Consider the following 25,944-nt stretch of genomic DNA (forward strand, 5'->3'; position numbering starts at 1 on the left):
GACACTTAGTAGCTGGATTTAGAGCTCATGATTACTGGATTCCAGAAGGATCCCTGGTGCAGGGTCCATGGCCAAGGACCATCATTGCAATGACCAGGCTGAATATGGCAGGAAGGAGAAAAAATATATTGGGGAAAAATCCCTGGACAGATTAAAATGACACCTGGATGCCAAGCCCTGGTTTCGATTCAGCTGGAGACCCAGAGAAGGAAGAGGAAATTGATACCCCTCCAAAAAGAACCCCCACCACCACCACCCATCAATTGAAAATTTGGTTCCTCCCCAGGCCTGTCCCCACTACCCATCCCCATTTTGCAGCTATTTGGTGGCCTAGGAGCTCCCCACTTCCAGACCTTCCTGAGGTCTTCTGGTACCACCGACCCTTCTGCAATTCAAAATGGTAGTAGGCTGGCACGTCCTATTTTGAATTTGGAATAGCTGCGGTAGAAAAAAAAAATACTCTCCCTCCTGCCCATTGCCTAAGAAAAAAAAGTATGGACTGGGTTTGATGAGGAGAAGGTTGAAGAAGGCCTCAGTGAAATGTTGGGGTAGGTGACCCAGGCCACAAGGAAGGTGTATTGTGAAGATGGAAGGGAGGAGCACTCAATACACTTCTTTTTTTTAATTTTTTATTTATGCATTATACACTTTACATTCAAGAAAATATAATTTGAATACGTGTCAGCAGTGAATATGAAATTAACAATAGGAAAAAATAAATCACCAATTTTACAGTAAATATTATTCCTGCATTCAAGTCCACATTACCAGGGGAGGATACCAAACACAACCTCATTACCAGAGTTAAAGGAAATCGATCTGACTACACAGTGACAAATACAGTTATGTCATAGAAGCTTACAGTCATTATACGGTTACTCACCTATTCATGGGTTAGGAACAGAAAGATGGAATTTTGTCTACCAAAAAAGTGGATAACTGCTCAGGTGTAAAAAACACATAAGTATTGTTTTGAAATCTGATGACACATTTGCATGGAAATTTAAGCAAATAGAACGCTCCTATCTCAAGCACTTTAGGTCTCAAAGTCAAAACTGCCTTCTCTTTAACTGTGTCGATCTAGACAAGTCCGGATAAATACTGATCTTGAGCCCCAGGAAAGTCTCATGACGATGGTGAAAATATAGCCTCATTATCCATTCTTTATCTGATTCTATTAAGAAGGTAACAACCAATGTAGAAGGTGTCAGGAGTTCCTCCTGTGTCTACTCCATAACCGGAGACACTGGAGAAATAACTTGTAGACCATCTTGATTTAAAGAACCCTTCTTAAAAGGAGGAATATAATAGGCCCTAGAAATAATAGGTAAAGCCGGTTCAGAAATTTTCAGAACTTGAACCATATATTTCCTCCACATATCCTTAGATGCCACCAAAGGGTCTTTAGGAAAATTTAATATACAAAGATTTCTCCTATGTAATTGATTCTCCAGAAACTCTAATTTGTTGGAAAATACTTGATTTTCTTTAATAAAATTCTGTTGTAAACCAGAATGACCCTGTAGTTCCTTCTTCATAGACTGGCATAAAACTTTGTTATCCTCCACACTCTTTTCAACCATATCCAAGCACCGTTCCATTTTCTTATAGGAATTAACCAATGGGTTGATCTAAAGTAATAAATTCTTATTTAAAGACTGAATTGATTCCCATATTAACTCTAAGGTAATACATTCTGGCCTTACCAGGAGACGTTCCTGAGGATCCATTATAACAACTTGTTCACTTTCCCCGTCAATGAGTAGCTCCGTAGACTGCAGTCTCCCTGGGGCCAGCGAGCATCTCAGTGGGGTTTGCTTCCAAGCCACCATTCTTCGGTGGCACTAAGCTCAGGGTGACATTTTCCAAAATTGTCATCCTGCTCCTTCCCACTAAGTGTTCCACCAACCTTGCCTCAGCCGGATTCTCCGGGGTCCATAGAACAGGCGGGGACAGAGATGTCTGCAGTTCCTGCAGGGCAGCGAGTTCTGCTTGCTCTCGCTCACCCTGCTGCGAACTTCCTCCCGGATTAAAATCACTCCGAAGCAGGTGGGCACCATCGGTCCAAAACTGAAGTAATGGGGAACGCAGAGGTTGAATCACGTTCCCTAGCTCGGCGCTTTCTCACCAAATGCGGCATAGTAGGATTTCTGGGGGAACATTCGACTGAGCCACATCAACTGCTAACCGTCAGGTCGGCCATCTTGGCTCCTCCCCAGCACTCAATAGTTTGAGGGTGGCAGATTTTTCTTCATCTCACATGGGGAAAATTTTCAAAGAACCACTCAGTGGCAATTTTATTTGTGGTTAAGATGCCTTTTAGGATAATTTTCTGCCACAGTCTATCTGGGTTAGCTCAGCTGTAGCTCAATATTTGCCTAAAATTAAATGGATAAAGATACTTGCACAACTTTGCCACTCAGTAGCTTTTTGAAAAGTGTCTCCTAAGAAAGGAAATAATAATCAGGGGAAAAAAACCGAATAAAAATATAGACAAATAAAAGAAAAGGAGCCAGAACTGAGATGGAGAGGGAATAAAGGACCTAATACTGAAAGGAAATAAACAAGTTTAAGCAATTATTCTTACCAAAAATAAATTGCTACATTTTTTAATCAATGATACACAAAATTGTCGTTGTGAAGCATTCAGTGCTATGCAAAATTTTTAGCATAAAATATTCCTTGTTGACACCACAATGTGCTCTGTCCTCCCTGAAAGTTCAAATGAATCAGTATTTTTCCCTGTAGGAAAGGGAAAGAAAAAGGGATTAAGCACGTCAGGTGTTGAGGGCATAAGAATAGTGTGAGTTGAGGGGGGGCGTGGGAGGAGTCATTAGATGAGGTTCAAAACTTATTATTAGGTGGGAGAGGAACAGGCATGATGGGTCTTATAAGGCCGATTTGCCTATAAGAAACCAGGATAAAAATTATCACCTGATATGGCTGCTTCAAGAAAAGATATATGCCCACAAACATAGGGTTAGTTTGAAGATGCGCACAGCGTGCATTGAGATACCTGGCTGAAGATGTAGACCAATCTGCCATTTATTCGCCCCTGACCGGTCACCACACTGTCCCCAGGATACTGCAGAAAAGGGAAAAGGTCAGAGGTGAGAAACACGGAAGAGAGATCAAAGGGATCAAAGTGTTACTGTGTGTAAAGCCGCACTGTGGTGCGTCTGGCTTGACTTCAGCTCAGGCCGCACTCTCCACAGAATCACCCTGGCACCATCACCATTTCTTCTTTCTGGAGAATAGGCAGATTTCTTTTCTTATCTAACAGTATTATGGTTTTCATTCATTATACATAAAATTTACACCCCTGAAGGGTTACTTTGCCCACCCTTTTCCAATCTGACAGTCCTGGATGAGGCAATCAATGTTCTCTCTCTGGTGACTACTGCCATATAAGCAGAAACTTAATAGGGGGTGAACAAGCTAAACCGCTAAGACAGCAAAATGGAACTACTCAAAAGGATAAGCAGCCTCGCTCTCTAGATTACTCATATTAGTTTAGTAAATAATACTGCAACCTTAGAATAACAAAATTGCTTACCTGTAATTGATTTTCTTACATGGCAGCATTCAGTGCCAAGAAAGACATATTGCAGGGCTTTCTGGAAAGAATTAGGCCTTTTCTGTGTGTGCGTGACAGTTCCTGCACTGCTGCAGTACCATGGCCCCCCTCAGTTCTAATAATACAACTTTGACAGGAGGAAAAAAATCTCCAGAAAAGGTGGTGGGAAGCTTTGCATAACTAGTAAACTGCTGTCTTCAGAGAATATCTGTTATAGGTAAACAACATAACTGTCATTGAAAACAAGCAGGTTCACAGAGTCACAAAAATGGGGATCATTTCCTGCCACACCAAGGTGATGGTCTCCCGTCAAATGACCTTGCTCCTCTAAAGCAGCACAAGGACTGCTTGACTGCTATGTCCCTGAAGGCCTCCAGAGATCAGACTCTAGGTCTGCCACTCTGGCTTCAAGAGATTGGGCTTGGCCACTTTGGATGATTTGGTGTTCCCTGCACCTCCATGCTTTTTAGAGAAATGAGCTAAAGGGATGTGCTAATGCTTCCACTCGATGCTCAATTCTGGCTCTCTCTGACTTTGTTCTCAATAGTCCAGAGGAACCCTTGCATTGACTATAGCTGGTGAGCAAGACATTTTAGTTCCTGGGTCTATCATCCAAACAAGGTGCTGATATGGTGAGGAAAAGAGAACAATGAAATCAAAGACAACACTTTCTCTTAAGACAACTGAAGAACATGGGAAAAAAAAATCAGATTACTACTGTGCCTGCAACAAGGAAGACTAAACACATCCTATATGCTATGGATGATGAAAAATATACAATATTTTATTTATTTTACTCATGCCTTTTCATCGGTAACTCAAGGCGAGTTACATTAAGAAACAAAGAAAAAGCTTACAGAATTTCCAAAAACCTAAGACGATTTGAGCCCGATATTGAAAGATTGCCAAGTGACTTAGTTAGGCACCTATTTTCTACTGATGTTAGATGCCTAACGTTTGGGCAGAAAATAGGTGCCTAGCTTTAGGTGTCTAAAACTAAGGTTCCTAAACTTAAGACAGCTGTAGCTTTTCCCAAGTTAGGAACCTAGCACAAAAAATCAGTACAAAGTACCTAACTTCAGTCTCTCAAACTGGCTCTGCCCCGAGCCAAGCCCACTTCTAAGTCTCCTAAATTTAGAAGTTCAGGGAGAGGTAGGGAATTTGATTTATGAAAACCTAGGCACCAAGATCTTTTGAATATTGGTCTAAAAGGTGTTCAAGCAAATTTAGCAAAAATCACAAAAAAAAAAGCTAGTTTGCTTACCATAAGCAGGGTTTTCCATAGACAGCAAGATGAAATAGCCATGACATGTGGGTGACATCATTTGACAGCACTGAACAGAAGCATTACTCTAGCTCAGTAAAGTTTTATCACCAAGCATGTGCACGAGTTCCACCACATGCAATACCTCATAAGCCCCTCAGTCCATCGTAGAGATTAGCTTTCCTAGGTAGGCAGGTATGAAGCATGGCTAATTCATCCTGCGATCTATGGAGAATCCCATTGATGGTAAGCAAACTTGCTTTCTCTGTTGGCAAGCAAATCTGAATTAGTCATGACATGTGGGGAAGTTTCAAGTTGAGAGTTGTGTAGCACAGCATTTGATAAACAAGTACTAGTTCAGTGCCTGTTTTGATGGCTCCTTCGTAGAGAGTGGACTACTGTGAACAGGCTGTGCAAAACTGCTTGCCCGCAGTCACCGCCAATTCTTTAGAGACTGTCTAGACCAGGGTGGCCAACTCCGGTCCACGAGACCCACAAACAGGTCAGGTTTTCAAGATATCCACAATGAATATGCACGAGATAGATTTGCATACAATGAAGGCAGTGCATGCAAATTTATCTATGCATAGTCATTGTGGCTATCCTGAAAACCAGGCCTGTTTATGGCTATTGAGGACCTGAGTTGGCCATCCCTGGTTTACATACTAGTGGAATATAAAGGTGTGTATTGATGACCAAGATACAGCTGACTCAATAGAAATAGCTCTTAGGTGAGCAACTAAAAGAACCATGGCTGTCACTTGATGAGCCTTGATAAAAGTCTAATCTGAAGGCTGGCCAATGCATAACAATGCATAATACTCTGCTACCCAGCTGGACAGAGTACATTTGGCGATTGTCACACCCATTCTTTTGGAATCATAGGATAGAAATAAGTGATAAGCCAGATGATGTCATTGAATCCTTTTCAGGTCCAGTGAACAGGACTTTCTCTCTTTATACACATGTGGTGTTGGAAAGAATGTAGGCAAACAATGGCTTGGTTCAAGCGGCATGCAGAAACCACCTTGGGTAGAAACTTAGAATGTGTATGGAGCACCACTCTGCTGTGGAAGAACTCAAAGTAAAGAGATAATGACTAAGATCACCAACTTCCAATAAGTAAGTTCAAATAGGCAGACTAACAGCTCGTACGGAGGCTTTACCAGTTGTGCTAAAATGACAATGAGATCCCATGGCATAAGAGGTTTTGACACTGAGGGTTTTATATGCCACAAACCCTTCATAAATGTTGAAGTTAAAAGATGAAAAGAAATTGAGTTACCTTCCACATGTGGGTTGTATATGGCTACAGCAATCAGGTGCACTTTTACTGATGACACAGTGAGACCCGATATAGAGAGAGTGCGCATGCACTGAAGCATATCCTTGGAAGTGCAGGTAAAAGGGTTCAGAGAGCCCATCTGGCACCAAGAGGAGAAACACTTCCACTTAAAACTGTACGCTTATAGTGGATGGCTTCCTGGCCAAAATGATGATATTCTCGACTTCCTTGGAGAGCACCAGCAAGGAAACTATCGAGTGCTCAACCTCCATACTGTCAAGTTGAGGGAGGGAAGGGTCGGGTGACACAGATGGCCCTCCTCCTGTGTTAACAGTGCTGAATTGGTTCCTAGCAGATTTGGCAGGTGGACTGATATTCTGAGACAGGAGAACCACACCTGCCTGGGCCAAGCTGAGGCAAGGAGGATAAGATGCACCCAGTCCTCGAGTACCTTCTGCACCATCTTTGCCATCAGCAGAAATGGTGGAAATGCATCCAGCAGACCTGCATATTCCACTGTAGCAGAAAAGTGTTTGGCGTAAACCTGGATTCGCTTTGAAGAATGGAACAAGTTTTCTACTTTCCCATTGCTTTCTGTTACAAAAAGATCAATTGATTGTCAACCCTAAAGGTCAAACAACCTCTTTGCCACACCTTAAACCAGAAACCACTTGTGTGGCCAGAAGACCCTGCTGAGACAATCCAGAAGACTCCAGGAAGGTGAGTTGCCTGAAGGGAGAACCTGTGACAGAAGCCACTCCAAACTTTGCTGCGATTTCCGACAGAAGACCAAGGATCCTGTGAACTTTGCTTATTTAATCAGTACATTGCAACTTGATTGCCGGTTTGGATCAGAACTCTCTTACCCTGAAGAAGATGTCTGATGTCTTGAAGCTCTAAGAGGTTGATCTGAAACAGAAGTTCCATTGCCAATCATGTTCCCTGAGTTCAGGAAGAACATGCATGTATCCCCTCATTCTCTGATAGACACTTCTGTTACTAATATCACTTGAGGAGGAAAGATGCTGATACTACCTTTCCAAGACTAAAAGGTCCAGCTATCTATACAGGGATACTTTCATCTCCTGGGTTACCTATTATGGAGTGAGACAGGGGCTGAATCAGATGATTCCATTGAGAGCAGGGGCCCCACTGAAAAGCCCACATGATCAGGTGAGTCATGGGGACTACATGCAATGCCATGTGACAAAGGACAACCAAATTATATGGGCCAGGACTTGATCTCGCTGCAACTTCTGAACTAGTGTTTGTAAGCAGAGTACACTTTCTAATGGAAGGAATGCTTTCTCCTTTAATGAGTCTATCCAAGCCCTGATGAACTTGATTCTCTGGGTCAGAATGAGGTTTAACTTGGCAAAATTGACTATAAAACCTAGGGACTGAAGGCACTGAATTGTCTCCAAGGAGTTTAGCACCCTCACTTGAGAAAGTCTCATCACCAGCCAGTTATGCAGGTAAGGGAAAACATATCCTCTGATGACAACGATGCACTGCCAATAATTTTGTGAAGACCCTCGGGGCTGCTGAGAGGTCAAAGAGCAGAACCTTGTAATAGTAGTGTGTTTCTCCACTGTAAATCTATGTATTTCCAGTGAGACAGATGGATGAGGATGTGAGCATAGGTATCCTTCAGATCCAGAGCGCACATCCAGTTTCCTGCTTGGATGAAAGATAGGATGGTGTAGAAAGCATTCAACTTTAATTTCTCCCATAACAAGCCCTTGTTCAATCTTCATAAATCCAGAATGGGTCTCAATTACCTTGACTTCTTGGGGATAAGAAAATAGCAAGAATGGAAACCCCTGCCACATTCTTCCTGAGGAACAAACTATATTGTCTGCTGGCTGAGAAGCGACTCCACCTTGAGATAGATCTGGATTGAAGGCCAAATGTTGGTAAAGTGCTGGGGGCCAGGAAAAGTACAAATGGTAACCATACGCCACAAATTTGAAGACCCAATGTTCCTTGGTAATCTTCCTCTACTTGTCAAGAAACAGTTGGATCCTTCCCCTTACTGGAGGGGTGGAGGCCTGAGGATTTGGGCTCATCAAAAATTAAGTCCCAGTTTAGGTTGAGACTCCTAAGGTGTCTTAGGTTGGCATCTCTCATGTGGGCTTTCTTGAGCTGAAAGTTGCTGCTGTGGCAGAGCAGGTGTAGTGCAATATCACTGAAATTAGTATAAGGGGCATCTCTGAATGAAAGACTATATAAAAAGTGAAGTAACCATCCTTCTACTTGGAGGTAGAAGGATGGTTAGTCCCTGTTGACAGACACTGGATGGCCTCATATTGCTCCTTAATCTGGGCAATAGTTTCTCTGATTTTGTCCCCAGAATACGGGGCACCCAATTTGTCATGAACATCTTCTCGCAGACTGCTTGTTCAATCAGGCCGTCAATGCACCCCAATTGCACCTGTAGAAGATTTTGCTGCCGTGTCAAAGGATTCATACACTGTTTGAATATGGCAACGCTCACACACCTCTGTATCCAGGAGAACCTGGAGATATCCCTCTTCTCTCTGTCTAGAGAATCTACAAGAGGCTTCGGCTTGTCAATGCAGTTGTATAATTACTGAACCATATAGAGTTTGTGAGCTGCAATGAGGGCATCTTAGCAGTGAGCTCTGGACAGTTCCTTCCTGAAGTTGTCCAGCAATGTGGGGTCTGTACCTGGGGATGTGTTGGAAAATATCTGGGTCTTCTTACTCTTCAAAGCAGACTACTACCAAGACTAGTGAGCAATTGAGCTACATCAAAACGAGAAGTCTGTTCACTCTGTATTTGAGATCCAGCTTCCTGGCAACAGTGGGGCAAGAGGCTGAACCACAGAATATGATGAACTGAGATCGCTGCTGGTTCAGGTTTCCAGAATTCAAAATAGGCCAAGGACTTCTGTGTAGGAATCCTTGTTCCTCTGGACATTGACTTCTATGGTCTTATACAATTTTTCCCAGAATCTGGAATATGAGAGGTTTTCTATTGGGGTCTAAAGAAATTCCTGTAGACTCCTGTAGACTCCTCCTCTAAACTTAATGGTGGCGGGATGCTAATCCATGACCCCAGTGAAGAAGATGGTGAGACCTGTGTCATCTCAGAAAGGAAAACTCCCGGGGAATATTCCAGTCAGCCTTGCCCCATGTTGCGTCTCACCTCTTTTTTGCCCTTCTCCTCTTCCATGGGTACGATGGCTGCCTCTGGTGCCGAGTGCCGAAACCCTCGGCGTCTCCAACTCAGCATGGGCATCCCCATCCACCATGCTCCTTCCCGTGGCCTCCTAGGGCATGCGCGCTACCTTCGCTTATCTACAGGTCATGGCGGGAACCTCGAGGGCACCCCCCCAACACATGATGTCAATACCTCCAGGAATTTAAGCCTCCTCTCCGCTCCTAACGAACGAGTGAGCAAGGACTTCGGTTTAGCTACTCTGATCGCTTCTAAGCTGCACGCTTAGACTCCTCGCTACCCTCCGGGTTATCTAGCTCCTGAAGAAGCTCTGGACACCTGCTCCTCAGGGGGTCTCTCACATATATATATATATATATTCCTTATATATTTTTCCTATAAACCGTTGTGATGGCAAAACCGAATGACGGTATACAAAACATGTTAAATAAATAAATAAACAAAACAACTATCCTTCAGGGTTTCTACTAACTCAGACAACCGCTCCTCAGGGGTCTCTCTTCTCTTTCAGGATTATCTGCGCTCCCAGGTACTCGCTCCTCGAGGGCCTACCAGCTCAGAGTATCCTGCACCTCGGGTCCCACCTTCATCATCTACCAGGAGGATTCCTGCACTACTCTTCAGTGAGTACCTCTATGATCCAGCTCTCCATTTCCACCCACCAGGTTCGGCTTATCCCGCTCTGCAGAACACCACCAACCTTGTATATCTGGGTGAGACTTCTACATCTGAGACTGTCTGAGCGTATTGGCACCTTGCTGGACTTCAGTGCCATTTCTTCCTGCACACTTACCATCTATCTACAGCAGTACAATAAAGCTTTTCATCTCCAGTGTCTGCTCTCTGAGTCTAGCCTATCGCTGTGGTTCCCCACGGGGCCTCTCCCCGTGGGAGGAGTCATCACCACTGCGACTAAGGGTCCACACTATGCCACAAACCCAACACCCCTTGCTTCATCCTCTGAACGCTGGCTGGACTCCTCTGCAAAAAGGGACTGCCTGCCCAACAGAGGTGGCTAGCTTCCATTGCTGGAATTTCTCATGGAAATTCCCATGGTGTGGAAGAGGGAGGAATTCCCCCTTGAGGGAACAAATCTGTTATCTTGGACAGGAGAAGCTGAAGTGTGCTCTCCTTGTCACTGGCCACCAAAGAGGTAAAGAAAAAAAGTTTTCACCAGTTCTGGGACTGGTCCATGAACTGGATTTGGAGAAAAAAACATCCTCTTCTGAGACCAATATAAGATCATTGCCTGAGAAGCATACATCAAATTCCAGGTACAGACCTCTTCCTGGGCTACCCATGTTAATGGTCACATGGAGATCAAGGGCACAGTAGAGTAGATATGTTCTGGATTTTCCAGACTCATTGGGAGGGACCTGAGCTGGGTGCTCTGGGCAGACACTGATGGGGCCTTAGAAGGCCTAGAATACAGAAAGAGGAGATGAAATGGTGATAAAGGCACCAAAAAAAAAAAAGAGGAGGGTACCTGCAAAAAATAGCCTCCAGGGCCCACTGAGGCAAGGGTCAAAACTGGCATTAATGGTGTTTCTGTATAGACAGCGCAGAGGACCAGTGCATTCACAATGCAGATGGTTTTTGCAGTGTCTGGCTGAGCTGAATGGTGCTTCTTCTTTGGCGCCAATGAGCCACGAGAGAAAGGCAAGGCTCGGGAGTGAACCAGCACTTGCACCCAGAGCTTCTGCATCTTGCTTGACACTGGAGCTACAGCAGATCCAGAGACTGTGGCACCATATGTGGAGGAACCCTGCCAGAGGAGCCTTTGCTCAGCACAGAAGAAGCCCGAGGAGGCCCTGTTCTGACATGAAGAATGGCACCATCTCTTCATAGACCTGTGGAGCTCCTCTAGCTTCCAAGCCTAGTTCTGCTGGGATCTAAGTGACATCCAACCACAGTCATAGCAATCAAAGTAGTGATCTGGTCTTAGGCACTTTTAGCAGACATCAGTGATGGATATCTTGTGGACACAGACGCAGTCTTCTTGGTCAGTTTTCACACTGGAAAAAGGTAAAGAGTGCTTCAGGGATCTGTACTTGGACTAATGCTTCTTAATAAATTTATAAATGATCTGGAAAGGGGTATGACAAGTGAGGATCAAATTTGTGGATGGCACAAAATTATGCTGAGTAGTTAAATCTAAAGCAGATTGTGATGAATTGCAGGAGAACTTGCGAGACTGGAAGATTGGGCTTCCAAATGGCAGATGAAATTTAACATGAACAAGTGCAAAGTGATGCATATAGGGAAAAATAATCCTTCTGTAGTTACACGATGTTAGGTTCTATCTTAGGAGTTACCACCCAGGAAAGAGATCTATGCGACTTAGTGGATAATACATTTAAATTGTTGGCTCAGTGTGCTGTGGCGATCAAAAAAGCAAACAATGTTAGGAATTATTAGGAAGGGAATCGCAAATAAAAAAAACGGAGGATGTCATAATGCCTCTCCATGGTGAGACCACACCTTGAATACTGTGTGCAATTCTGGTCACTGCATCTCAAAAAGGATATAGCTGCACTAGAGAAGTGCAGAGAAGGGCAAGCAAAATAAGGGGCATGGAATGGCTGCCATATGAGGAAAGGCTAAAGAAGTTAGGCATCTTCAGTTTAAAGAAGAGACAACTGAGGGGGGATACAATAGAAATCTACAAAATCATGAAAGGACATGAACAAGTTAATGTAAATCGGTTATTTACTCTCTCAGATAATAAGACTAGGGAGCATTCCATGAAGTTAGCAAGTAGCTAATGTTATGACGGTCAGTCGCAGATGGCTGCGACCGCTATTACTTACTGTGTGTTCTGCCTCTCTCTCTCCCATGTGAAAACTCGCGGCCGTGGCCAGCCGCTTCCGTCGCTCATTGCTCTGTTCCTGGACTTCCCGGGGCAGCGCGGATGCCACCGACCGCCATGTCTCCTCCGGGCCTCCCTTGGTGCATGTGCGCGCTACATGACCCCTCTTATAGATGCTAGGGCGGGGACCTCAGGGGCATCTCCCCCTTGATGATATCACTAGCCCTGGACTCTTAAGCTCCATCGGGGCCTGGCCATAATCGACTTAGCAACAAGTTCCTTCCTTGCTGAATCCTGCTGCTCTCTTTAAGGACATCGGTTCCTGTTCCTTCTGGGTTCCTTCTGGCGTAAGACACTCTTGGATACCCGCTCCTCGGGAGCCCTGCTCCTGTCTCCGGCTATCCACTCCTCAGAGGGCCCTGCGCCTTGGACTTTGCTACTAGCTTTCCCGCTCTTCGGGATCGCTCCTGGAATCTTCCCTCCATGAGAAGATTCTACGTAAGTGTACCCTGCCCTGCGGGCCACTGCCGTCCTACCTTGCTTCGTGGAGACCTACGGAGTTGTACCCCGCTCTGCGGGCCACTGCCTCACTACTCTGCTTTGTGGAAACCACCAGAGGTGTACCCCATCCTGCGGGCCATTGCCTCATTACTCTGCTTTGTGGAAACCACCAGAGGTGTACCCTGTCCTGCGGGCCATTGCCTCACTACTCTGCTTCGAGGAGATCTATGGAGGTGTACTCCGCTCTGCGGGCTATTGCCTTTCTTTATGACTGTGTCACGCCCTCCGCTCCTCGGAGCAGCGTGTAGTGTATATTGTGACTGTGCTGCACTTCCCCGCTCCTTGGGGTAGTGCCTTGAGTTCCCTTGTGACTTCATCTCGCTCCCCATTCCTCGGGACAGCTCTCTCTCTTTCATCGCCAGAGACCCATGGGCTTCCCTGCTCCTCGGGTAAGCCTACGTCATACCTCCCGTGCTGACACTCTCTGTGGCTCCACCCCTGGAGATGCTCTCTCCCCACACTCCTCCTTACTCAGCTTGCATCCCCATGCCTCAGGGGTCTGCCCAGCTCCTCACCACTAGGGGGAACTATCCTGGCAATTGTATCCACATCCCTCTCTGTACTCTCTGGGCTGTGTCTCCTATTGCTGCTGATCTCGCCTCCCGACGGTGAGGCCCAGTGGGGATCCTCCTCGTGGGCGGTACCAGCTCTCACCTTGGGCCAAGGGTCCACTAACCCACGAGTACTAACAAATTGTCAAGTCCATGGACCCGGCAGAGGTCCTGGCGCTCCAGGCCATTCCTGGCCTGGCACAACAAATTTCTGAACAAAAGTTCTTGGAAATACTGGCAGCAGCCATAGATAACCTGAGTACTAGATTGGACTCCGCCTCGACATCTGCCAAACCTACTCCTGCTACATACATGCCGAGTCACCGGCCTACTGTGCCCTTGCCGGAACCTCCACGTTTCTCAGGAGACCCTCTTATATGCAGGAGTTTCCTGAATCAGTGTAATATGCACTTTTGCCTACAACCAGCATACTTCCCAGATGTGATTACCAAAACAACGTATATCCCGTCACTCCTGGGCGGTAAGGCCTTGGCGTCACCACTTTGGGAGTGCGCGGACCCTGTTCCTCGAGATTTGCCTGGCTTCCTCACCTTATTTCACTCAGTCTTTGACGATCCTGGTCGAAAAAACATATCCGGGTCTTCCCTCCTTCACCTCCAACAAGGAGCTAGGTCTCTGACCGATTACGTCATTGAGTTCAGGACCCTCTCATCTGAACTTCACTGGAATTCAGACTGCCTATGTACTATCTTCATTGAAGGTCTCAGCCCACAGATCAAGGATGAGTTGGCGGCCAGGGAACTGCCGGAATCTCTGAATTCCTTGATAGACCTTGCTGGTCGCATAGACCTCCACCTTCGAGAATGTTCTCAAGAGGCAAGAGCATCCAGGAAGATGGCACCGAGCTCACCCAGAGTTCGATGTACTCAGTCTCCCAAGCCCAACATCACTCCAAATAAAGATGTGGAATAACGAATGCAGATGGGTCGAAGTAGGCTATCTCCAAAAGAAAGACGTCGCCGTCAACAATCAGGCCTCTGCTTGTACTGTGGCCAATCCAGACATGCCATTTCCTCATGCCCTGTCTGTCCAGGAAACTCCCAGGCCTAAGTTCAGCTGGAGGACTACTCCTAAGCCTGACCTCAACCTCTCCTCCACTAAGCTTGCCAGTCTCCATCAAACTAGATGCACAAGAGTTTCACACTTTGGCTTTAGTGGACTCTGGGGCCGGCGGGAATTTAATTCTGAGGCAACTTGTAGAACATCTCCATATTCCAACCATCCGCACCCCACTCTCTTCCATTCATGGCGAACCTTTACCAGACGAGGTTACTCGCTCCACGGCTCCTATCCAACTCTGTACCGGTTCTCTATACGTGGAGACCATATCATTTCTAATTCTGGATACAGCTATTCACCCTGTGGTGCTGGAACTGCCGTGGCTTAAGCTTTATACTCCGCAGTTTGACTGGGTCACATTTCAGCTATCTCAATGGGGCAGCTCCTGCTACATCAAATGCTTGAAGATCGTATCACCTGTACCTTGCCTAACGACTCCTGTTTCTCTTCCAGGCCTTCCGCCGCAGTATTCCTCATATGCGGATGTCTTCTCCAAAAAGGCAGTGGACACCCTACTCCCACATCACTCCTTTGACCGCACAATAAATTTGCTACCCAACACAGAGCCGCCTCGGGGTAGGATTTACCCATTGTCCTTGACTGAGACACAAGCCATGTCGGAATATATTCGTGAAAATTTAGCCAAGGGCTTCATCCGACCCTCCAAGTCTCCCGCTGTGGCTTGAACGAGATCACTCTGAAGGATTGCTACCCTCTACCCTTAATTTCTGAACTCTTCGACAGACTTCAGGATGCTAAAATCTTCACCAAATTGGACCTTAGAGGAGCCTACAACTTGGTCCAAATTTGCCAGGGCGATAAATGAAAAACCGCGTTTAACACGGGTGACGGCTACTTCGAATATCTGGTGATGCCGTTCAGCCTCTATAACGCTCCAGCAGTGGTCAGTGTAGATCATGGTCAGATGTTTGGCACCCACTAGAAGGTGCCACCAATCTTCCAATGCCAATTTCACAAGGAGTTTGCGATCCCCAATCAAATTCCTCTCTGCCAGAGAGGAATGTTTTTTTGATTTGTTATATTGTGCATGTTTTTATTGTAAATCGCCTACACCTGTATGTGATAAGCGATTAATAAATTTTAATAAAATGAAAAAAAAAAAGGAAAAAAAATGAATTTTCTGGAGAAGAAAGAACATTGCAGGAGGCTCCCATGGTTGTTGTGTTGGCCAAAAATACCCCTTACCCCAAGGGTAAAGGCAGCTACCTCCAGGACTAAGGGGCGATCAGGATCTGGGTGTCATAAACAAGATCCTTGAGAGAAGGTTTGCTTGAAAGCCTGCACAGCACTGATGACTTCTGTGGACTAATTCCAGATATCTGCATCTTTTCTGGTCAAGGAGGCGAGTGGCACTGTGAGAGTTGAATATCCAGGAATGAACTGGTGATAGTGAATCCTAGAAAACACCGTAGCACCCGGAGGCCAACTGGCTGGGCCCAGTCTAGGATTGCTTTCTGCTTTGCAGGATCCATAAGGAAGCCGGTCCAAGAAACGACGTAACCTAGGAATGGAAGCTGCTCTTGCTCAAAGAGCCGTTTCTCAAGTTTTGCAAGTATAGCCTGGAGCAAGGTCAGGTCCACTGTGTCCATGGCCTCGGCAATCTGTAAGATCTGTGGACCCTTGCTGCTGTGGTGAGATTGGCTCAGCCTATGGTGTAGACCCCATAGGCCCTCACCGACAGCTAGCAGAGTTTCACAGGAGACAGACCGAACCAGAGCTTCACCTATACCAACCCCCTTTCCCCTTGGGTTGAGACTTCGGGTTCTGGGGCTGGCAGGTCTTAGGTGAGAGTGACTGTGGCATGGCGGAGGTATAGATCCAGGGCCCAGCTAGGGTCAGAGGCAGGTAGCAAGCAAGAACGATCAATGTCTCAGCATGGTCAGGGGCAGTCATCAAACAAGAACGGTAAAGGTCCAGGCAGGGGTCAGATCCAGAAGTCAGTCTGAGGAAAGGCAGGGCTGGAGAGACGAGGAAGGCACGCATGAACCAGGAGCAGCAATACACACTACACGCATCTGATTCAGGAGACCCTTTGCTGAGGCGATGCTATAGTGCACGGCTTGGCCTTAAGTACCCAGCTACATGAAGTCATTGGGTGACGCCTAAGGCTCGGGTTCCTGCCGCAGGCCCTTTAAGAGGTGGTGCAGTACACGTGCCTAGAGGCAGCCCGCAGAGGGAAGATGGCAACTTACTCGTGGCATCGTGCCATGAAGAAGTTGTCTGGTGGCTTCCAGGCTACATCTGAGGGATGAGTGCTGCTAGTTACGGGTCCGAACGTAATACTGCAGATTCAATGATCTTGGATAAATTGGTAACAGGATTGAGCAGTAATTCTTCTGCAGTAAGAAATCCAAGGTGTTTTTTTGTTTTTTTTTAAATTCCATAGGCAAAACTCCTTCAGTTAGAGAAAGATTAATAATCTTGCTTATATATGGCAATAAATCTGTACATAGAACCTTCACAAACCAGACGAATATGTTTATGGGATTAAGTTTTGCCACAATATTTTCAACTTCTAACAAGGTAATCTCTGTAAAATTATCCCAAAAGTGTGAGCAATAAGTGAAATGGGAGGAGGATCAGTACTGCAAAAATTACTTCTAATGTCTAAAACTTTTTTTTCAAAAAAGATGGCAAAATTCTCTTACTAAAGAAATCAGGAAAGTGTCATTGGTGTTAACGGCGGAATGGTTAGAAGTGATCTTAACAATATAAAATCATTTTCTGCAATTGCTACCCACAGAATTGATTTTTGTAGAAAAATAGCTTTTTTTTAGCCAAATCGCAGGCAGATCTATAAGAATTTAAGCAGTTGCGATAAGATTCTAAATTAAAATCTGATTTGGACCTGCTCCATTGGCATTCTGTCCTCCAAACAGCTCACAACAGTTTACAACTTTACATACATATAATGTAAAATAATAAAAATTAAGATACAGATCTGAAATATTTTAATGATATATGAACTTCAAACTTTTTCAGATGGCAACAGCAGACCTAGAGGTCACAAAACGAAACTCCGGGAGGACAACTCTGAATCAACATTGGGAAATATTTCTTCACGGAGAGGGTGGTGGATGCCTGGAATGCCCTTCTGGAGGAGTTGGTGAAGAAGAAAACAGTCAAAGAATTCAAAGGGGCATGTGAAACACTATGAATCCCTAAAGGCTAGAGATGGAAATAAAGAAAAGGGTGAATGGGGGTAACTTGCTGGTGCAGTGGTTAGTACCCTTAACCAAAAAACCTTGATGCTTTTGATGCAACTACAAGACTGCTCTCCTTTTCAATGGCAGGGGGAAAGGGGGAATTGGATTTAGACAACAACCAATGATAGCGCCAACTTTTATGGTTTGGGGAACTGATAAGCAAGGTGGTAATCTGCGAGGAGTAGCAGTTACTACCCTTAGCAGAAGGCATGGGCTTACTACTCTTAACCAATAATTCTTTGCTTTGACGGTGGGGAAAGAGGAATTGGATTCAGGTGACAACCAACCCAGGCCCTGACTTTTATGGTCTGGGGTACTGAGACACAAACATAAGGGAAAAAACATAGGTCAGCTTCTACAGACAAATCCTTAAGCAAAGCACGTCAAAGCATCACTGTCTGAATTTTCAAGAAGGCTCATTACCCAGTAAAAATGTTGCTAGTAGTAAATGTTTTATGAATTATCATTAGGCTTGGGGATAACTGCGCTAAGCAGCAGTTGCTACCCTTAAGAGAAATGAGGTAGATTTTAATAGGTGCGCGTGCATGGGCGCTCACTACCTGGCACGCACACATGGATGCGCCGATTTTATAATATGCGCGTGCATGTTATAAAATTGGTGAGCCGTGCGCACATGTGTGCTGGATTTTGTAATGCACGCTCGCAAGGGGGGGGGGTTAGATTTTTGATAGTTTCTTACGGCGACTGGGAGCAAATTTCCCTACCCTCTACCCTAATCTTCCTTCCCCCTCTCCTCCCCAACCCCTAAATCCCCCCGAACACGCCCCCGGGCCCGACCCTTTTTGAAAATAGGCTCAGAATGCGTAAAGGCTGGATTTTTACGTGCGGTTGGGGGGGGGGGGATTTAAAATCTGGCTGAATATGGGGTAACCTGCTCACTGCAGGAGATACAACAATAAGAAGCTTGTTGGGCAGACTGGATGGACCATTTCATCCTTTTCTGCCATCATTACTATTTTAATTGCTTTTTAAAAGTGACAGACAATAGTTTCCGTGTAACAAACGGCATATTACCTTGTTTCACAGTGGACGCATTGGAACGGATGCATAAAGTGCACGAAAGAAGGCCATGATCAGACCAGGGTTGAGTACTTCCTTCACTCTTGCAATAGGGGATGAATTACAAATAAAAGTAAGGAAAACATAGCATCCTAACCTATGGGTAGAGGTATTTATTACAAGATGTCAGCCTAATGCTGCTATTACCTCAGAGAAAGTATCAGCAGAAGGGTGAAGGTCCTTTAAAGAGGATCAAAAGCCTCCCCCCCCCGGCGTTTTAAATGAGGCTTAGAAATGACTGAAGAATTACTAAGATAAAGCTGGTTAACAGTAATTACATCTCAGTTAGAGAGCCAGGATTCTGTGATACATAAAACAGTCAGAAGTATCTGTAAGAAGATCAAAAAATAATCGGATACTTTTTGGAAATGGATGGAGCTCTCAGAGCAGTGTCAGGGCTCAGCAAGCTGAGCTATTAAGATTCCACACCCCATCATACTGTTAAATCTTTCCTCACTTGCAGAAAAAGGCTAAGGCTAGAGTAAGGATAAGAGGCAACGCGGCCAGTCCCAGGTGGGAGGCAGCGAGTGTCAGCCCAGAGACTGGCAGGCAGTATAGTTTACCAATCAATCAGAGAGCAGAAAGTGAGAAATTACAAAAATCCTTTGGGCAAGGCCTCCCAGAGAATGTTATTCAATGTTAGGGATCTAGAAATACACATACCTTATTGCGGTCAGCATTCATCCCAAAATCTGCACATCGATGCTCCACAAACATGTCATATTCCATAAAGCTGTCAGGATCCAGCAGCAGCAGCGCACGTTCCCTGGCTGTCAGCTTCCCCTGAATCAAAGGCAGAAAGAGGCCATCAGGCAGCGCTTACAAAGCAAGTGTCCAACATTAGCAGTGATGTCTCATTTGTGAAAATCCTCCTCCCAGAAAAAAAGATAAGCTGCTTTTTAGAGATTAATCCAGTTTCTGTGGATTATCGTTTATGCATCATAAAGTGTCACTGCTTCCACCTTGTTCTTTTGTTTTACTTAACCCCATCAATTTTCTTTTGCTTATTTGAGCTTCCAGTCCGAGCAGAACTGGCCATGACTGACTGAATATGGCACCATGAGTTTGGAAGCTAAGAGTATTATTTTATTTAGATTTGTAATCACCTAGCTTAACCTTTTACAAATGGTCTCCAATAGGTGGTTTGTATAGTAAAAATGTGCTTAGAACTGGTTGGTATTGGTTTTGGCTTAGCAAATCAGGTTTTCTTTTTAGTCCTCTCTACCGCTGCTTTTATAATATAGAGGGGATAGTTCTCAAACACTTCACACTGGGACAAATGTCATGCACATGTTTTTACCTGCAGGCTTTGTGCCAAATCTCAAAGAAAAAGTACACAGTGTGCTGTGGCTACCAAGTACACATATTCTCTGTCAACGAGCAGAACTGAATTTGCCATAAAACACAATGGGTGATGTCAGCTGATGGTACCGAACAGACCACACTCCCTGAGCTCAGTACAGCTTTGCCCTCTGAGCATGTGTGGGATTTTCCATGCAGGCGCTGCCTCGTGAGTCCCTCAGTCATTTTTTGTTCATACTGCTGTCTGAACGTCTAACCCCTCTCTCATTTTCTTGTACGTTTTTCGGTGTTGGAATTTTATCCCTTTTCTTTTGCCTCACTGCCTCGGCAACCCCACAACAGAACTTTTCAATGTTACCAAAAAATTTAAATTAAGGAAAAATCTACTGAAGAATGCCAGGGCCCAAAAAGCCCATTATAATTGGACTCAAAAATTGCATCTGCAGACGCAGAATGTCCATCACAGATGCCATGAGCTTTATCATCAATGCCTGGGTTTTACCACATTGCCACTAATTGTTATCACTGTGGAAGAAAGTCACCGAGCTTTCAAAAGAACCTAGGCATACAAGACAGCCAAACTCCCAGGCCAACAGAGTTCTTCTTCTGCAAGCTCTTGGAGAGGCAAGTCGAGTGATGCTCCCCAGCTGTCCAAATTGGGCTTTGGGTCGAGCATCTCCAAAAAGCATTGAGCTTCTGCCAACATGGAAAAGTCAACATACACCAAGCACTCCCAGGACTCCCTCAACAATATCCGCACAGGCTAAAAGCCCTTTTGCACTAGAAGCATCACTGATGCAGCTGTTATCGGTGCGAGCATGCCATTGACACATCCAGAATCTGTGCACTCAGCACTATTGGGACACCAGACCTCTGAGCTGTCAGCACAGTTAATGCACATGCTGCCATGGTCAGTGCTGACTCCAAAAAAAAGGAGACAAACACCATCTGTATAATCTGCAAAGATGAAGCATGCAGCACTGTCAATTTCAGTGCAGTAGATGCAGCAGCACCAGCCATTAGGATCACTAAAAAAAAAAAAAAAAAAAAGCACCCGAAAATAGGGCTCACCCACTTCAAGAAACAACTGAATGCAGGTCCCATCTTCATTTCGAGCAAAACTATCCCAGTGCCACCCTACCATCTTTTCTGTCCCGATGTGATGAAGACATGATCTGCTTCAGTGACACAGAGGAGAGACCACCACTCTGCAACACTGATACATCAGGATCCTGTCCCTACGGTATTGACAGGAGTAGAGGGATTGGATCAAGTTCAGGAAGTTCGATCTGGAGCCCCTCCGTGGATCTCGGAGCACACCTCTCAAAAGTGATGACCTCATTATGGTATCCAAGGAAGATGTGGCTTCTTGAAAAAAAAACATTGGAACAGACACATCATGGAATTATTCAAGGCTTTCTTTACATCTCTATCCACTGGCAATCAGGAAGCCCTGCAACCGCCATTGCCTCAGCGCCATGCTCAGGTGGGAATTCCAGCATCTAATCTCCCTGTCCTGGGCACTAGCCCGCAAGGGTTGGCTGTATCAGGAACTTCAGGAGGAGGTTCACCAGAGGCCTGAAGAAGTTGAAAGCAAAGGAACCGGATCTCAAGTTGTTCAGTCACTCTCAAGATGTCCACAGGGATCATGGAGAAGGTTCTTGCAATATTCTGAGTATCCAGATGGATTGACAGGTGTATCTTCCAACTGCCTACCTGATCTTCCAGAGTATTCATATCCCCCACCCCCACTGAAGATTTGTCTTATTCAGAGTTTCTTGACAAGCTGGGGAATGTTCTCAACATTCCTGTACAGAGAGGCAAGTATCCCCCAAAACAGATGTTTTTGACATCCTGCATGTTTTGGAAACACCATCAAAGCAGTGGCTCTGCCAAATCACAAAATCCTCTTGGAGTTTCAGATGAGAATGTGCGAGTGCCCTACTTCATGTGCACTGGTAGCACAAAAACTGGACCTGAAGTACAGGATGTAGCAGTCCCTGGGGTTTGGGGGGTTCAACTGCCTCAAAAGGTGGAGGCAGAATCTAGCTTTAAAAAAGGCCAAGAAGTCTAGATTTTATTCAAATACTCCTCCTGGGAAGGACTTAAACATTCTGGATACATTTGGAAATACATTTTTCCAAAGTGCTATGCTGAACCCTTGAACAGCTAATCAGCAGCTGTTTCTGGTCCAATGTCTGCATGATTGCATTACTAGGACAAGACCAGCAATGGATTCCCTTAGCAAAGAACATGAGGCAATTTGTCAAGCATTCCATGAAGCAGCAGCATATGTCACTTTATTCGCTCTGTATATGAGTTCTTTGCCATGGCAGCGAGAGGTTCAGCTGCTGCTATTGGAGCATGAAGGATGGTGTGGCTCAGAGCTCGTGGGCTAAGAGAAGATGTCCATGATAAACTAGCAGACATCCCTCATTTAGAGGACAACCTGTTCAGTGAAAAGATCAGGGAGACCATCTCAAAGATTAAACAGCAGCAGCAATTGGTCCTCCAATCTTTATCATCTCCTATGGACCAACCCTCGATGCAGTGTAAACCGTATTTTCAATATAAACAGACATCTTATCAGCATTGCCCCTTTTGAAGAACAGCAACAGCAGCAGCAGCTCATCACACCCAGGAGGTAACCTAGAAAACATTAAACAGAAAGCTGCACAACTCAGGCAGGGCTGAGTTTTTGACAACCAAGAAGGGTCTCCCCTTATTTCCCCCAGTGGGAGAATTCAGCAATTCCTTCAGAGGTGGAGGAACATAACCACAGATTGTTGGGTCCTCAAAATTGTGAAGTTTGAGGTGGGGGAGCATCGTAGGAGTGTGTCCATCAGCATAAAGCCCTTTCATATGGTTGATTATTCTATTAATATTCTTTAGTTATGCACGCAATATCCCTTCCTATCTCTCTATAAAACTATATCTATGTTTATCCATCATTGTATTAGAATACCTTCCATTATAACATGAGTTATGTTATCAACTGCACTTCTTCTCCTTGTTTTGTCTTCTCTCTTCTTTCTCTATCTCCTTTTCGACTGCATGGACCTGGTGTTGGGATGGGTGGGATGGGTATAGGGGAAAAATACAAGTAACTTTTCCTGGCATATATGCTTCAGTGACACAAGTGTCATTGTACTTATGTTATGATTTATATCATTCAGTGTGGATAATTATTGTTACTGTTGTCAATGTTATATAAAATGTTACCGCAATAAAAATGATTTAAAAAAAAAAATAAATTGTGAAGTTTGGATATTGCTTGTTTTACTCCCATCATTCAGATAATCATCATTGTCCCACACTACGAGTCAACTTCAATCCAAGGTGGACAAACTGGTATTTCAATGGGTGATTGATTTGATTCCACTCTCTAAGCAGGGCAGGGGATTCTATTCCTGATATTTCCTTATACCAAAGAGAACAGGAGGTTTTCAGACACCTGAAAAAGGGAGTAATTCAAGATGAACTCCCTTCACACTATACTCCCCTTCATACAGACAAGAACCTAGATGTGCATATTGGACCTGAAGGAAGCTTATACCCACATCCCCATTCATCCCTCCTATTGGCAGCATCTCAGATTCAGGGTCAGCAATGTTCACTATCAGTACAAGGTTCTTCCTTTTGGCTTCTCAGCGGCATTAAGTGTATCCAAAAAGTGCTTATCAGTAGTAGCAGCTCACCTTTGTAATCAGGGATTATCTGTATTCTACTACCTAGTTGACTGGTTGTGACCAGTCCTTCCAGATCAGCTAAGTTCACTGGAGCAGCCAATTCAACTTCTCCAATCACTAGGATTTGTCATCAACTTCAGCAAATAAAACTTCATCCCCATTCAGAGAATTCAGTTCATTGAGGCTTGAACACTCAATTACGGAGAAGGCCTCCCTGCTGGAAGACAGAGGCCAAACTACTAAAGCTGGTGAAAAAGTACATTCTAAGCGACCAATCCACACCCCACGTGGCTCATCATACTAGGTTACATGATTGCCATGGTCCATGTGGTGCAATTCTCACTCCTTCACACGAGACCTCTCCAGTGGGCACTTCGATCACAGTGGAACTAACTTCAACAACCTTTGTCATCGCCGATCAGGATACTATGGATGTTAAGTGTCCCTCCAATGGCGGCTAAAACCAACAGTCCTCACAGCAGGCTTCTCTTTGAAGACTCTTCCGCATCAAATGATCCTGGTAACAGATTCCTCTACTGTGGGATGGAGAGCATACACAGATCCACAGTGAACTGTAGATACGTGGTCTTAAGAGGGAGAACAACTGCTCGATAAACTTCTTGGAGCTGAAGCAATCCATTAGGCTCTTTCAGTGTTCTACTGTTGGCTACAAAGTAAATACTGGCAACTTAAAGAAAGATCTTTATTTAAAGTATGGGATAGCCCAGGCGAGTGCAGGATTACCAGGAAGGCAATTCAGAAGCAGTCTCAAAGAGCATTGTTGACACAGTAGATTAAATAGGTCACATCTCCAATTTACACACCAATGAGCTAGTTTGTTTGCATAACATTTTCCTAATTGGCTGCATTGTAATTTTATCTTATATATGTTAATAGAATTGAATTCTTGTAAATCATTTGATTTTGGATTCAGAGGGCAACCAAGGGCCCCCACTTTTACAGTTTGGGGAACAAATAAACATGGAGGTAACTTGATGATGTGACCTTTACTACCCTTAATCACTAAGCCTGATACTTTTGATGCAGCTCCAACATTGCTCTCTGCTTTCACAGTAAGGGTTAAGGGAAACTGGATTCAATCAGCATCTGAGGGCCCTGACTTTTACAGTCTGGGAAACTGATAAGCATAAGGGTAACATGCACAGTGCAGCAGATACTGGCATAAGCTTGCTGGGCAGACTGGGTGATCATTTGGTCCTTTTCTGCTGTCATTTCTGTTTCTAAGCTTCTATGAGCCCAGAAGGAAGAAATGAAACTTTAAGTTGAACTTTGACATACTTTTTGACTTTTGGCATCCATTCTAGAATTTCATCAGCCCTGGGTATTCCTACAAGTCTAGTTAGTGTGATATGCTAAGACAGAATTCAGGCAAATATATCTTTAATATATTTCTGTCTATATTGGGATTTTCCTATATAATTTTTTCATACTGCTTTTGTCTTGCAAAGAATATAATACAATATTAAGACTAATGATCTATATTGTAGCCTACTTTTATACTACCTCTCTACTATTTCATTGCTCAGGGATTTAACTTTTACATGTGTATTTATCAAAGTCTATGCAGAGCACACCTAAAGATTGCTCATCTGTTACAAGGAAAATTAATTCCAATTCAAACAATCAAGTAGTGATGTCTTGCATCAATAAGCAGGGCAGAACAGGGTCCTGGATCCTCTGTCAAGAGGTGCAGGAGATATGGGAGTGGGCTCTGGGTCACAGAGCTCACCTTTATTTAAAGACATTTATGAATCACTCTTCCCAATTAAAAATAGTTCAAAGCAATATCAATATTATAATATACATCATCTGAAACAAACATAACAAAACAAAATCTGCACACAAAATACTTAAAATATTCAGTGTATTTGCTGTGTATCTCACCTAACAACCTAGCTTAGCCCCTTCAATATACTTTATTTACTTCTATTGACCAAGCTGTATAGCCCTTTTCATACACTTTAATTATTGCTGCTGCTCATCAGCACGTTTTCAGCCCTCTTCGAAATTTCACAAGATCTCATTCTTCTCTTAGCGCCCCAGGAAGCTCGTTCTACAACTTCAGAATGTTGTAGTAAAAGATCTTTTTTGTAACCAAATTTTTCTAAAAGTTTTTACTTGTGTTAACTGCAGCTCTGATTTTTGATTCAATCTTTGTTCCCTCCCACTCATACACCACTGAATTCGGCTTTTTTATTGCGGTGATCCCACCCCATGTTTTAAAAGCCAGCAAAAGATTTTTTAAAACACAGTAGTCCAAAGCCAAAAAAGGCCGCAACTGTATGATTCATTTT

General features: G+C 44.4%; 1 protein-coding gene across 2 annotated transcripts in view; it reads right to left on the minus strand.

The window, feature by feature from the left end:
* PCCB (propionyl-CoA carboxylase subunit beta) overlaps positions 1-25,944 on the minus strand; it is a 179,318-nt gene that overhangs the window by 138,554 nt on the left and 14,820 nt on the right. For both annotated transcript variants that reach the window (XM_029616355.1, XM_029616356.1), the window contains exons 2-3: positions 19,302-19,421; positions 3,017-3,085 (exon numbers count right to left, since the gene is read on the minus strand). In XM_029616355.1, coding sequence (XP_029472215.1) covers positions 3,017-3,085; positions 19,302-19,421 — 189 coding nt within the window. The remainder of the gene's footprint in view (positions 1-3,016; positions 3,086-19,301; positions 19,422-25,944) is intronic.

This window comes from Rhinatrema bivittatum, chromosome 9, assembly GCF_901001135.1.
Source record: "Rhinatrema bivittatum chromosome 9, aRhiBiv1.1, whole genome shotgun sequence".
Lineage (NCBI taxonomy): Eukaryota > Metazoa > Chordata > Amphibia > Gymnophiona > Rhinatrematidae > Rhinatrema > Rhinatrema bivittatum.